Raw genomic sequence first — 13,573 nt, forward strand, 5'->3', positions numbered from 1 at the left:
GTGTTGCTGGGTCTGAAGTACACTGGGATGTCGTGCTTGGAGAAAACTCTCCTGAGTTTGTCTGATACACCGGCTACATAGGGGATGACAATGTTGTTGCGTCTGTCTTTCTTGAGTTGCGTCTGCAACTCAAAGAAGTCCAGACGCTTTTCTTTGCAAACTCCTTTGACTACGATGACCTGGATGACTGAGAACCTTCACAGACATATTATATCACTAGTAGATTTTCAATACTTTTGGTCACCGTGTTAGGAGAAATGGGCAATTACCAATGAGCAATGTCAAATCATAGTGGCCAGATGACTGTGTCTAGGTGACAAAACTTGTGAGTGTTCCTGGACAACAGTACCGTGCCACTGTGGTATGGACTGACCACATACACCTAACTATTCATATTAGGGGTGCTGTGGCTCAGGAGGTAAAGCAGGTCATCTCCTAATGAAAAGGGTTTGTGGTTCTATTCTATTCTGCATGTGAAAGTATTCTTGGACAAGATGCTAAGTCATTCCTGATGCATTCAACTGAGTGTGAATGTTAGAGAAAGCAGGTAGACATAGAAAAAATGTGCTTGTGTGAATGTTGGTTAAAATGCTATTCAAGAACCAATCTTTATGCATTTTACCTGTTTATTCAATTCAGAGTCACATTGCCATATCCCAGCTGTCACTGAGTGAGAGCCTGGCTACACAGGTCTCCATTTCAGTAAAGTAACAGGCATGTCTGGGGACTGTGTGAGCAAACTGGAATACCTGGAAAAGAACTCACACAGGCACTGGACGAGCAGAAAGGACCCAGCTGGCTGTCAACTTTGAGCCAGGAAGCATCTTGCTGCAAGGCAACAGAGCTAACAAATGCACCACTCCATAAAGCTATAGCAGTTTGTCCAAACTGTCACCTCCTTTGTTGTTTTTATCAAGGCGTTGCCACTGGCTTAACTGGTCCAAAAAATGTAACCATCATGTGAAAACAAAATGCCCAATTCACTGCAGTGCTGAGACACAGAGATGACTTTTAATGATAAAACATATATAATTCATCATTACAAAACAACATGACACATACACATATTGTAGAATATTATTTCTACACAACAGGTAAAAAACATGTAAGAACATATTATTCACTTGAGAATCTAAAATGGTCCCCATGTTGAAATTATAGCACAATGCCAGAGAAGCTTAAGACCTGACATATCATCAGCCCAGCAATAGCACATAATAACACCAAAGGCGTGGTATTGTCTCTATGTTACAAAGTATTCACAGAGTCCTTGGAATTTCTGGATTCTCTTATGATAAGCCAGATAACCTCTCACTCACTTCCCACAGTTTCTTTGCCAAGGCATCATCTCGAGCTTTGACTCCTACTTGTTGCAGCGCACAATTGGAGAAGTAGCGTCCACTGAGGGGCTCAATGCCCTCTTGTAGAGCGCAGTAAAGGGTGGTCTGTGACCCTCCCTCAGGGCTGAGGAAGAACAGCTTTGCAAAAGGCATCATGAGAAGCTGCAGCCACAGGCTCATACTGCGACCCAGCTCTGTGTAGATGACTCCTGGGAAGAACAGAGGTGTTCTTAACTCAGAGGTACTCATTTGGACATGTAGTGTTGTAGTAGCTTTTGCTTGTGGTACATGTAGCCTCACACCAAAAATTGAAGCAGACACTGACCTGGGTGCAGGCAGTAGCAGGAGACACTGGTGCCCTCCAGTTTGTTGGACAACTCCCTGGTAAAAAGCACATTACACAGTTTGCTGTTACAGTAGGCATGAAAGCTGTCCCAGGTAGACTGACCTGATACCAAATCTTTTTGGGAAGTAAGCAGAGAGAAGTCAATGGTTCCAAGGCGGTGCAGCAGTGCAGCCACTGTGACCACTCTACTGGGACCACACTGCTTTAGCCGCTCCAGGAGGAGACTGGTGAGCAGGAAGTGGCCCAGATGGTTTACACCAAACGCCATACCAAAACCCTCCTCGGTACATCCCAGGCCAATCACACCTGCAACACAAAGTTTCAGTCACTATCGATAGTACAGACAGGGACATTTCTCTGTACGGCAACATTCCCACCTGCATTGTTAATGAGGATGTCCAGTCTGGGCTCAGTCTTCAGGAAGGTTTCAGCAAAGCTCTGAACAGATTTCAGACTCGCCAGATCCAGATGCATAAACACCACCTGGTTGTTGCCGCTTTCCTAGAGGACAGAACTGCTGAGTAAGACAGGCTGCGATAGATCTGTCACATATCTGGCAGGACTGAACAATGATGGTGCATTTGAAAACGCATCCTTATGTAAGTGCTAGAAATAGATCTAATGTCTGTTTGATGCTTGTTGAATTACATGCTAACCATGCGTCTGATACCAAATACAAATAAAGTACTGTTTATTTTTATCATTTGTTTCCTTACATCTCCACCAAAGAGACGGGCTCTGGCTGAAACCACTAAAACACAATTAGAGGCCACTGTAGTGTTACCCTTGCTGTTTACTTCTACTCATAACCTCAGTTACAGGTCGCTGCTCTCAGGAGTGTTTCTTTCTGTATTTGGATGGATTCATCCTTCCCTCATTTGTGATCAGTCTTCATGTTCCTGCTGCTGACAAGCACTACCACAGGACAATACCTCGAATACCATGCTTCACTGGTGGGCAGGTAGCAGCATGTGATAAGCATTGCCCACCTGAGTAGACACTGCTGGTAGTTTGTCCCAATAGTTCACTATTTGTTTCATCAAACCAGAAAATGTTTTTATCCAGATTGATGCAGTGCTGCTGAGATGGTCAGTTTTTTCAGCTCATTCTATCAATATATGGTGGCCAACTGTACGAAGAACCTAATGGTTCCAAGTTATTCTGCATTACAATTATTAATGCCACTGTGCTCATCCCAGTACTTGTAGCTTTGGCCTGACCTCTGCCTCAGCACAATTTGATTGATAAGCTTTACATAGAGTTCCTTTGACTTCGTGGCTCAGTTTTCCCCATGGCATCCAGTGTGAGACATTTACATAGACTCCTGTGAAAGTTGATTCTGTTCATCTGGATGTAGTGTTTTCAGTGGGAGAAACGTTTCATCATTCATCTAAACTTTTTCAGTCTCAGCTGCAGGTTTCCCCAACCTTGACAGTACATTTGCATAATGACCAGGCTCCCTGTCTTATTGTTGAAAGAGTGGCCACTGGCCTGTAGGTGTAAACAGAATGTGCAGTCCTGGCCTGATGAGGTAGCTCTTCTATGTTGAGCCTTCTGCTTACTCAGAGGTTGTTGGGTTTCCCCAAATCACAGCAAAGCTCCTGCCACTCAGCTGTGTACACTAGCCATCCAAGTTCATCTGTTCTGTTCTGTTCATCTGGAGTCCAGATGAACTGAAACAACTTTCTGAGATTTGCTTACTTGGATGATTGAGCATGCATCCAAGTAAGACAAAGGTCTAAAAACTTTTACAATATATATATGTTAAAATTGATTTTTAATAACTTACTCTTTCTCATTATTAGTGATTGAGTGAACACTCCTGTAAGTTTTTCAGTTAAAATGAAAGAAAATGAAACTACCAACTAGTGCTCTCAACTGACTATGGCACAGGATAGTGCCTGCCATGTGGCAGGTACTTCTTACTCTGCGGATGTCGTAAGCGGCAGCCTCTCCTCTCTCCTTGTTACGGCAGGCCAGGATAACCCTGGCTCCTCGTTTCGCCAGCTCCAAAGCTGTGGACTTACCAATGCCAGTGTTGCTTCCTGTTCAGAAAAGCAATTCAAACATCTCAGCAAACCACTGGCAAAGGTGTCATTGTGAATACAGTGGCATTTAACTCTGGGTATCTAATGAAAGTTCAATCTAAGACTGTTTTTACCTGTTACATGTTCAGTTAAATTCACAGTCTTGTGATAGAATTACACATCAAAAGTGGAAAACAATGCAAATGTACAGATATCTGTTTTTACACATCACCTTTGTATGTAAAAATGACACATGAAGCATGAGGGGTGGACCTCGCTAAAAACTCAAGAGGACACTGTGGGTTCATAAGGTCTTCAGCCCAATTACTCTTGGTTCAACCTAAATCTAGACTTAAATCTAGGGGTGACCGTGCTTTTACCCTGGTTGCACCAAACCTGTGGAACAACCTTCCCATCGCTATCCATCCGTCAGATTCCATTTAAATCTCATTTAAAAACTAACTTATTTAACCTAGCTTTTCCATCTAGTTACTGCCCCGATTTTATATTTGGCTCCATTTTTATCTATGTACCTGTCTTTTAGTTATATCTATCTGTTCTTAGTAGGTTTGTTGTTATATTCTCTTTTATTCCTGTATAATTAGTACCTTCAACCTGCTGACATATGTGGTACTTTGTTAATGGTCTTTTATTTAATCATGTCTTAATTTCCCTGTTTCTATTGTAAAGCACTTTGGTGTACTGTTGGTTTTTTAAATGTGCTATATAAATAAAGTTGTATTCTATTGTATTGTATTATAAGGTAGTTAATATAAACACCATGGGTTGCAGTCCGGTATTCAGTTTTGATTAGGAACTGATCTCCAGTGCTTCCTCTGTTACCTTCTCGATACACTGGAAAACCCTTTATAAAAAGGAAAGCAGATAATGACATCCCGGAATTTCAAGTGACATACCACCAAACTGTTCTCAAAAAATAAATGATATAACATGACTTATAAGTTCTGAAAGTGTTTCTAAAAACTTGCAGGGTCTGACATAACCAGCGACCTGATGGCAGGTTGATGCCCAGCTATTAGCCCTTTTTGGCTAGTGACCACATTTTCACCAGACACAATTACTTATGAACTCTTCTTCTCACTTTTACTTGGCCTGTGATGATGATGATGATCTTATGAGTTCATTAGGAACTATCAGAAAAGACATGGGAGGATTTTTTCCCCCCAACTATTCCAGTGTAGCTGTGGGCAGCTGTGGCTCAGGTGGCACACCGAATCCTCTGTTAATCATCTTGAAGTCAAAAATGTTTCACTTTGCTTTTCAGAACACCCACAGAGCTAACCATTTAAAACTACTAGTTTTTTGTTTTGTTTTTCCTATAAAAGAATAAGCAATTGATACCTGAAAAAAAACGAAGCTGGTTTCACAACTTTTACTCCGATTCCGAATACGATTTTACAATCTTCGAAGACTATTTTAAACATCAGCAAGGCAAAAATCCCTCTACTTAATGATGAAAGATTTTCAAAGACGTTAACTAAGTTATAAGTCCTTTTTACAACAGGCAGCGAACAGCCATCTTTGTTTTCATTTTGAAATAGAGACACAGCCCGTCGGTAACGCTTGTTTCAGAAATATAGTTTTATCATTCAGAAGGAGTATGTCCCTTTCGGCTGATTCTAAAAGGACTTTTTCAAGCATCACTGCTTATTTTTACTCAAACCAGCAGTAAGCTGGGACCTGACTGGACAATGGTATAATTGCGCAACTTACGTGAGTTAGTGACTGTGTTTACAGTTGATGATATGAGCAGACAGTGGGGCGTGTTACCTGTAACAATGGCCGTCTTGCCCTTAAGCTTCATCGAACTGGAGCACCTCGCGGATCTGAACACACAGTAATAAACTAACACATAAAACGATACGAATCCCGCTATGAGGCATAGTAAAGCCGACATTACGACGCTTCCAAACACTGCTCGTAACCAAGCGGCTGTCTCTTCTTCTATTACTATTTGCGGCAGACTAGCAGCAACAAAGGCGCTCTGCTGCCCTCTGTCGTTTCTATTCTTATTCATTCAGATTTACTTAGCGCCAGCGTCAGATCCGGAGTTTCTGAAAAGAAAAGAAAAGAAAAGAAAAGAAAAGAAAAGAAAAGAAAAGAAAAGTCTTTTTTTTTAAGATAAAGTCCTCTGGAGCCTTGAGGGTCCTGCGCAGTATTTCTGTTGCTCCTTGGACTGCTCTTTTCTGGGCAGAGATCTCGGATTTTTTTCCTGGGCTTGCATAGTTTGGTGGTCAGGTCACTGCCCCAAATCCCCCGGTTACCACTGTGTCCACTGTTGCCTTTCCCCTCCACATCTTTCGATCTCCTCTCTCAGCCCTTGGCACTTATCAAGCTTCTCATGTTGCTTCTCCCTGATGTTGCTGTCACTTGTATATGTTTGGTTGGTTAGTCGTTACCAGTTTGTCTATCTGTATAGAGGATCTTAGCTTGGTCATTCTCAACTACCCTAGTGAGCATATCGCATTTTGTTCTCGGGGCTGCCAGGTCATGCTGGGCACATGCTGGGCACAGATGGTTAAAATGAATTTTGAAGTATCAGTCAGAAAAGTATGATGAAAGCTATTTTTTGAGCAGTGCCAGTGCTAGCCCAATTTTCTAATCTTCTGATGAGAGTGGCAAGGCTGCAGATAAATCTAGAAGGACTAAAATGAAATATTGTCGGTTATTGAAGCATATAAAAAATTTTTTTTCAAATTAATAAATTTTCAATAATGCTATTTCAGTGCTATGGTTTCATCAGAAACCACACTGGAATTTGTCAAAATTATTGTTTCACCATTCCACCTGAAGGTCTTGATGAGTGACAACTTTGTTAGAAATTTCTTAAATGAAAGGGTTTTTTAGGTAGATCAAGACAATGGATGATTTAAAGTAATTTGGGTTGGAGTTAGATGAAAGTGATTAATTTAAACTTGTACTGTAATGTGATATCACTGATGTTGCCAGCAACTAAATTTAGGAATTTTTCACTGTCATCAGAAGACTTGGCAGGAAAAGAAGCTAGATCAGCACTAAGGAGTCTGTTAATGATTTTAAACAGAACGTTGGCTTGTGCTTATCATTATTAATCAATTAATTCTTGCTTAGCAGCTCCTTCAGGTGAAGGTAACAAACCGACAAGAAATGTGACAATAGCTGAGACCAGGATGATCTTAGGATTTAGGTGGATGGTAGATAACAATACAGCAAATTTGATATTGCCACTGTCATGATTCCTGTCACTCCTGTCACTTTAATATGAATCATGTAACAATTAGTTAATCGTTAATCGTGGGTTGGGGACGCAAATCATCCCCACCCCCACCCTCCAACCCTTCCCTGTGCAGTGTAAAAGTTACAGCAAGATACCAGAGAACTCTTTGTGTCTTGTAAGAGCTGGGACCCTTTAAAATCACAAGAGGCTTAAGTACTTAAAAAATTTAAAAGACATGGTTGTGTCAGTCAGTAAAGGAAAATGGGATTTCATGAATCTGTATTTTAACTGACATATTCTAATCTTGATAGCTCTTAAAAAGAGGTTTGGTTTATCTGACTCTAAAAGGAACGTTGATACTAAACAACACTCTTTTGCCATGGCACTGCACTCTTCTCATTAAAGTTGGAGCAGAAGGTCACCTTTATTTGAAACCATTCCTCAGTAACATGTAGAGTAGTCAGAGTGACACAGCAGTGTATTCTCCACAGAGAAAAAAAGCTGTGCTCACAGAGTGACTTTTGTTTTACTTTGAACCTGTCATCCATCATGTAAACAAGGCTAAAGTTCATCCTGTGAATCAGCCTAAGGCAATTCAGTCATGAAGGAGCATTTGAATAGAGGTTAGCGCATTATTGTACAACGAAATAATGGTAACAGGTTGAACTATTACACATATGTGGGATATTATGTCATTTTATGAGACATTTTGAAAATTATCAGGCAATGGTTGTAGCACCTTATGTAAACAGAATATATTAGATAAAACAGCTTTGCAAACACAGCCACACTGTTGTCATGTCACCCTGACTAAAATCAAGTTAGACTTGTTTTTTATATGGTTAGGTGAATAACTGGGTAGCAGTAAAGTAAGGGTGTGATCTGAACATTTGCCATAACCTTTGGTCCACTGATTAGCCTTAAGCTAAGTCCACTTCTAAATATTGTTGGTGTTGCCCAACAACAATAACATTCTGTAACATGCTGGAGTTTTGCTTTAAAGCTCCTGAGAAGTAAATTATTATTCATTAATTAATTGGTACTTTATTAATATACAGTTTATTCTAAGTGTTCCATACATGGATGACATGCTGACTGTTGTACTTTTATACCATTTTAAAATCATTCCACTGTTGGCATACATTTTTTATGACATGTGAGTTTTCATAAAACTTTTAGGGAAATCTGAGATGGTTGAGCAGACGGTCCACAGTGACCTCAGATAGAATGACCTTAATGGAACATCACAATTCATTAAGGTGGAGACAAGTGTTAGTGGGGATTTGGGACAGAACAATAACAGCAAATGTGAAAGGGAAGGTTTAGAAGAGAATAATGAGAGCTGCAATTATGTATGGTTTGGAGCACTGACAAAAAGACAGAATGCTGAAACTGAAGATTTTAGTTGGGAGTAACCAGGATAGATGGGATTTGAAATGAATATATCATTGGGAGGTATGTTAGAGAAGCATGGCTGAGATGGTTTGGAGATGTGTAGAGGACGGATATTGGATGTACTGGACAAAGGATGTTGAAGGTGGAGCTGCAGGCAGGCAAAAATGAAAGACCACAAAGCAGTAGAACTACAGAAAAGATCCAGATTTTAAAACTGGATTGCTAAGCATTTGGTGTGATGGAAGCAGAGGACCCCAAGAGGACTTGCTGAAAGAGAAGAAGTTCCTTCCATGTTTTTGTGGCCTCATGGTAGCTGATGGCTCTGAGTAAGTTGAGTTTATCTTGTATTTCTTGGTTTTCTTCTTCCTTCTCTTCTTCTTCTTCTTCTTCTTCTTCCAGCTGCTCCCTTTAGGTGCTGCCACAGCAGATCATCTATTCAGTTCAATTCAAACTAGGCTGAAGGAGGGGTGGTTATCTGCCCCGACCAGGTGAGGAAGACAGGATGAAGACATACTGTGGAAGAGAGCCAGTGATTAATAATAACTGCTGGTTAAATGCAGAGTGGTGTATAAACACATAGTGACTGAAAAAGAAACACTCAGCGCATCATGGGAAGCCTCCAGCTGCATAGCCTATCTAAGCATAAGTAAGGGAGGACTCAAGGTCTCCTGATCCAGTCCTAACTATATGTTTGATCAAAAAGGAAAGATGGAGAGGGTGTCTGCTTCCCAAATCTTACCAGGGAGCTGGTTCTACAGAAGAAGGGCCTGAAAGCTGAAGGCTCTGCCTCCCATTCTACTGTTAAATACTCTAGGAACAACAAGTAAGCCTGCAGTCTGAGAGTGAAGTGCTCTAATGGGGTCATATGGTACTATAAGGTCATTAAGATAACATGGACCCTGAATATTCAAGACCTTGTATTTGAGGAGAAGAATTTTAAATTTGATTCTGGATTTAACAGGGAGCCAATGAAGAAGAATATAGAAATATAGCCAGTAGAAGAGGAATATCTATCTGTCTAATCCTTGTCAGTATTCTTGCTGCAGCATTTTGGATTAGCTAAAGGCTTTTCAGGGAAAATATGCTTAATCCCTCTAACCTACTGCACATCCTGTCAAAATGATAATTGATACCAGTTGATACAATTCCTTCTCTGTATCCCAAGTATCCATATTTATATTTGAATATTTTATCATAGGTTAGTGGTTCACATTTCTCAAAAACTGTGTGTTTCTGGTGCATCTATGTTCTTCTCAGTTGTTCACACACTCACTGTTGTCATACCATAAGAAAACACGTTGGAAGGTCTGCACTCTTGAACTGAACTAAGGTTAGGACCTGTTTTGGTTGAATTTGTGACCTCGTCCTCCTGGTGAGGAGGATGCAAGTAAGTAGAAAGTATGAATAACAGTGTAAGCATGTGCCCTGTGTTGTTTTATGTGCAGTGTCATTTAAAAGCATCCTCAGCACAGTTTCCTAAATTGATACCATGATTGAAAGATTATACAAGAGCTATGTACTGAGACATGTGATGTGGGCAGGCCCACTGGCTGGTTAATCTACATATGTGTCATGACTTGTTCAGCACTTAGGGTGGGTCAAATGCTTAAACCACGATACAGTATAATCATGACAACACTCCAAATTCTAGTGACAAAAAAAAAACACAGAAAAAGTGCCCGTATGAATGGGTGAATGAGGTAAGTTGTGTTCAGTCATCTTCACTTCACTTCACTTCAAGTGCTCAGAGAAGAAAAGTGCTATGTATGAACCAGTCCATTTACCATTTGCTCTAAGCCCATAATGTTGATTGGGTGTTGCATCCTTTAACTACTGAATGCCTCCTATGCCCACTAGGTGGTGCTGGAGAATACCCTCTACCCATATGTCACAGTGATATATATCATGTATGGAACCACCAAATAAAATTTCATGTAGGGTGAAAGATGATTAGTAGGTGGTGCAAGTATGACATAATACTGTCACACAGATGACTCCAGACTCATGCTTCCTGTTTCATTTTGACGTTCATTGATCTGTGTTCAGTGTATTCAGTTTTGCTTCCTCTCCGTCTTGTTATATGTGATTAGTCCCAGCTGTGTCCTCCTCCTGTGTCTCATTGCCTCATTATCCCTCTGTGTATTTGAGCCCTGTGTTTTCCTCTGTCCGTTGTTGTGTCGTGCTGTCACATACCCCATGTGCTGTGTGAGTTTCCCCGTGTGGGAAAAAGTTTCTGTGACTGTAATTAGCAAAAACCATGGAACAGTTTTGTTTACCTGAATTTTTAATGTTTTGAGCTGGTTTGTTTTTAACAATACAGGGGATTAAAAACACTTAAAAACTTAAAATAAAATAATTACATTTATTGTAAATTGATAAAAGGACCAATGATCATTTATATAATGGTAAAAACAGTAAAATCAGTTTTCCCCAGGTCATCCACCTGCTTGAGAGACAAAATGGAATACAGAAATGGAAAAAGGAGAGAAGGGATATTGGACACAGGTGTTCTTTGTTTTTGTCTTCAGACAAGTCCAAATAAAGGTGGAGATTTGTGATTAGAAACAACGTAACAGATCAAGCTTCCAGTTAGTCATCTGAAAGAGTAAGTGTTTGAATACGCTGATTATTAGCCGTATAATAATGCAATAAAAATTCAAAAACTTGCTGTAGTCACATGTAGATGTTTATTATGTAAAACCTGTCATGACAGCACCACTCTGCTACTCCACTTACTCAACCAGTGAAACCAGGATCATTCAGCTAACCGAACTGGTTATTTGAAACCTGCTTTTTTTAGTGACTTCGAGACAGTCTGGACTTGCTGAGATTGAAGATTGTTTACTGTGGTGTGCAATGCAAAAAAAAAACCAGTCACTCTGGTTTATTACAAAGCCTTTTCTAAGTGTATACATAGTATGCACTCAGTGCACAGAATAATTACCAATGTGAATATCTGAACATTACTGAAAAAACAAGTCAATTATGTTTACTGAAAATCGTTCTGGCTCTTGTTTGGTTGAGAAACAAAATCAGGCAAAGAATTCATCTAAAAGTATTACAGAAACAGTGAAAACTTCACACTATTAACTATTTTTATGCAAGGCCACATAGTCTCTCGCTGAGCTCCCAGAGCTTCTTTGATGCTACATCATCCTTAGCTTTGTCATAAACTTCTCTCACTGTGCAGTTGGAGAAGTAACGTCCGCTGAGCGGTTCAATCCCCTCCTGGAGGGCACAGTGCAGGGTGGTCTGGCATCCCTGCTCTGTGTTCTTGAAAAAATAAGCAGTGAGGGGCTTCAGGAACAATTGTAAAGTTGAGTTTGCATTCCTGGCCAGTTCAGAGTTGATGGCTCCTGCAAAAACAGAAGAACAACTTTAACTTGAAGGGAAAGGTGGTTAGATCTGCTTCAGTTTCTAAATCATGTAGGATCAGAACTTAAAATGCATACCGAGTGTCTGTACTATACATTAATTCGGTGTTTGTTTGCATGAAATGATGGAGAATATTGGTGCCATGCCTACTGACCTGGATGGAGGCTGTAGCAAGTGACATTGGCACCCTTCAGTCTCTTGGCCAGCTCATGGGTGAAGAGGTTATTGCACAACTTGCTATCAGAATAGTACTGAAGGACCTCCATGAATGAGGTCCCCAGTCCAAGAGCTTTGTGAGTGTTAAGGCAGTCAAAATCAATTTTTCCAAAGTTATGTGCCATAGATGACACATTGACCACCCTACTTGGTCCGCACTTCTTCAGTCTTTCCAGCAGCAGATTCGTTAACAGGAAGTGACCAATATGGTTGACACCAAACATCAGGCCCAGTCCGTCCACTGTGCGACCCTGCAGATACACACCTGGACAAAACATGGAGAAAACTTTTATCTTGTTTCAAGATGTGTTAAGATTTAAACAAGCAAGACTTTTAAACATCTGATCAGAGTAGAGTACAATAACCATTCCATGGATCTTCATTTAAGTTCAGGCCACAGGAATAGTCAACAGAATCCTGATTCTCCAGAAGTGCACGTTTCAGTGTATAACTTGAAGAACTGACTGACTTCTTTCTGTATTTCTTTGCAACCCTGAAGGTTTACAATCGGCAGCACGAGGATCATGACCTTACAAAGCTGACATATGAAGCAGTTCTGTGAACTGGGATGGATGTTGTGTAATAACTGTGCAGCTGTCTAAAGTGACTGGAAGACATTTCCAACTGCTTTCCAAAGCTCACCATGTTATCCGTTAAATGTATAAAATCCTATATACTGTAGCGATAAATATATTTATAATAATATAAATATAATAAGCTATGATGACAGACACTGACACAGTTGTGACATGATGTTGCAATGGACAGCCAAACCTGCATTATTGATGAGGATGTCCAGTCGGGGTTCAGATTTCAGGAAGTTTTCAGCAAAGCTGCGAACAGACTTTAGACTCCCCAGATCTAGCTGCATGAACACCACCTGGTTGTTGCCGCTGTTCTGCAGAAAACATGGAAAACTCATTAAGCACATAACTATTTTACAATGGCCATCTACTGTCATGAATGAGCTTGGTATAACCTGTACAATAATGTACATACTAGATGACATTACAGGTTATTTAGGACAGACATGGGTCTTTTGGTTGGTTAAATATCTACTCACCCTCTTGATTTCTTCAAGTGCAGCCTCTCCTCGCTGCTTGCTGCGACAGGCCAGAATAACTCGAGCTCCTCTTTTAGCCAGATCTAAGGCTGTGGTCTTCCCAATACCCGTGTTGCTGCCTGCAGGTGAAAAAACCTTTTATTCTGCTCATCAAAGCAGACATGGTGCAACACAGTGGCCACAAAACACCGCCTTTGCTTACCAGTCACAATCACAGTTTTCCCATGTAGCTTTGCTTTGCTTGTGCATCTCTTTCCTTTCACTACAATCTCACGGTAAAAATAAGCAACACCTATAGCAAGACCCAAGACCAGCAGAAGGTACATTGTTCCTGCCTCAGAGTCTCACAGCAAACTGCCTGCTCACAGGAAGTCTAAGCAATTTGGTTGGCTGTAACTTGCTCTGAGATTTAAACAAACACACCCATTTCCTGCATGGGCGTGACTGTGTCTTTGTTATCGGGTTACAGCAGGACAGAAGTGGAATTCATCAAAGGCTCAATACAGACCACATGACTCATGTTGGCAAGTCAGAGGTCAGTTATGCAAGCCGCAGCATGTTTGATTAAGCCTCACACAATAATCTGTTTTAACT

The 13,573-nt window shown here is 40.6% G+C and overlaps 2 protein-coding genes across 2 annotated transcripts; both read right to left on the bottom strand.

Moving 5' to 3' along the window:
• Window positions 1–992: 992 nt before the first annotated feature.
• On the bottom strand, window positions 993–5,712 carry LOC100693043 (dehydrogenase/reductase SDR family member 13). Its single transcript, XM_003459225.5, has 5 exons — window positions 5,505–5,712; window positions 3,613–3,731; window positions 2,064–2,187; window positions 1,666–1,992; window positions 993–1,549 (listed from the first exon to the last, which is right to left on the bottom strand). The coding sequence occupies exons 1-5, from the start codon at window positions 5,629–5,631 to the stop codon at window positions 1,290–1,292; spliced, it is 957 nt and encodes a 318-aa protein (XP_003459273.1). The 5' UTR covers window positions 5,632–5,712; the 3' UTR covers window positions 993–1,289.
• A 5,171-nt stretch (window positions 5,713–10,883) lies between these two features.
• Window positions 10,884–13,366, bottom strand: LOC100693310 (dehydrogenase/reductase SDR family member 13). Its single transcript, XM_003459226.5, has 5 exons — window positions 13,182–13,366; window positions 12,980–13,098; window positions 12,691–12,814; window positions 11,855–12,181; window positions 10,884–11,681 (listed from the first exon to the last, which is right to left on the bottom strand). The coding sequence occupies exons 1-5, from the start codon at window positions 13,303–13,305 to the stop codon at window positions 11,422–11,424; spliced, it is 954 nt and encodes a 317-aa protein (XP_003459274.1). The 5' UTR covers window positions 13,306–13,366; the 3' UTR covers window positions 10,884–11,421.
• Window positions 13,367–13,573: the final 207 nt, after the last annotated feature.

This window comes from Oreochromis niloticus, linkage group LG14, assembly GCF_001858045.2.
Source record: "Oreochromis niloticus isolate F11D_XX linkage group LG14, O_niloticus_UMD_NMBU, whole genome shotgun sequence".
NCBI classification, from domain to species: Eukaryota; Metazoa; Chordata; class Actinopteri; order Cichliformes; family Cichlidae; genus Oreochromis; species Oreochromis niloticus.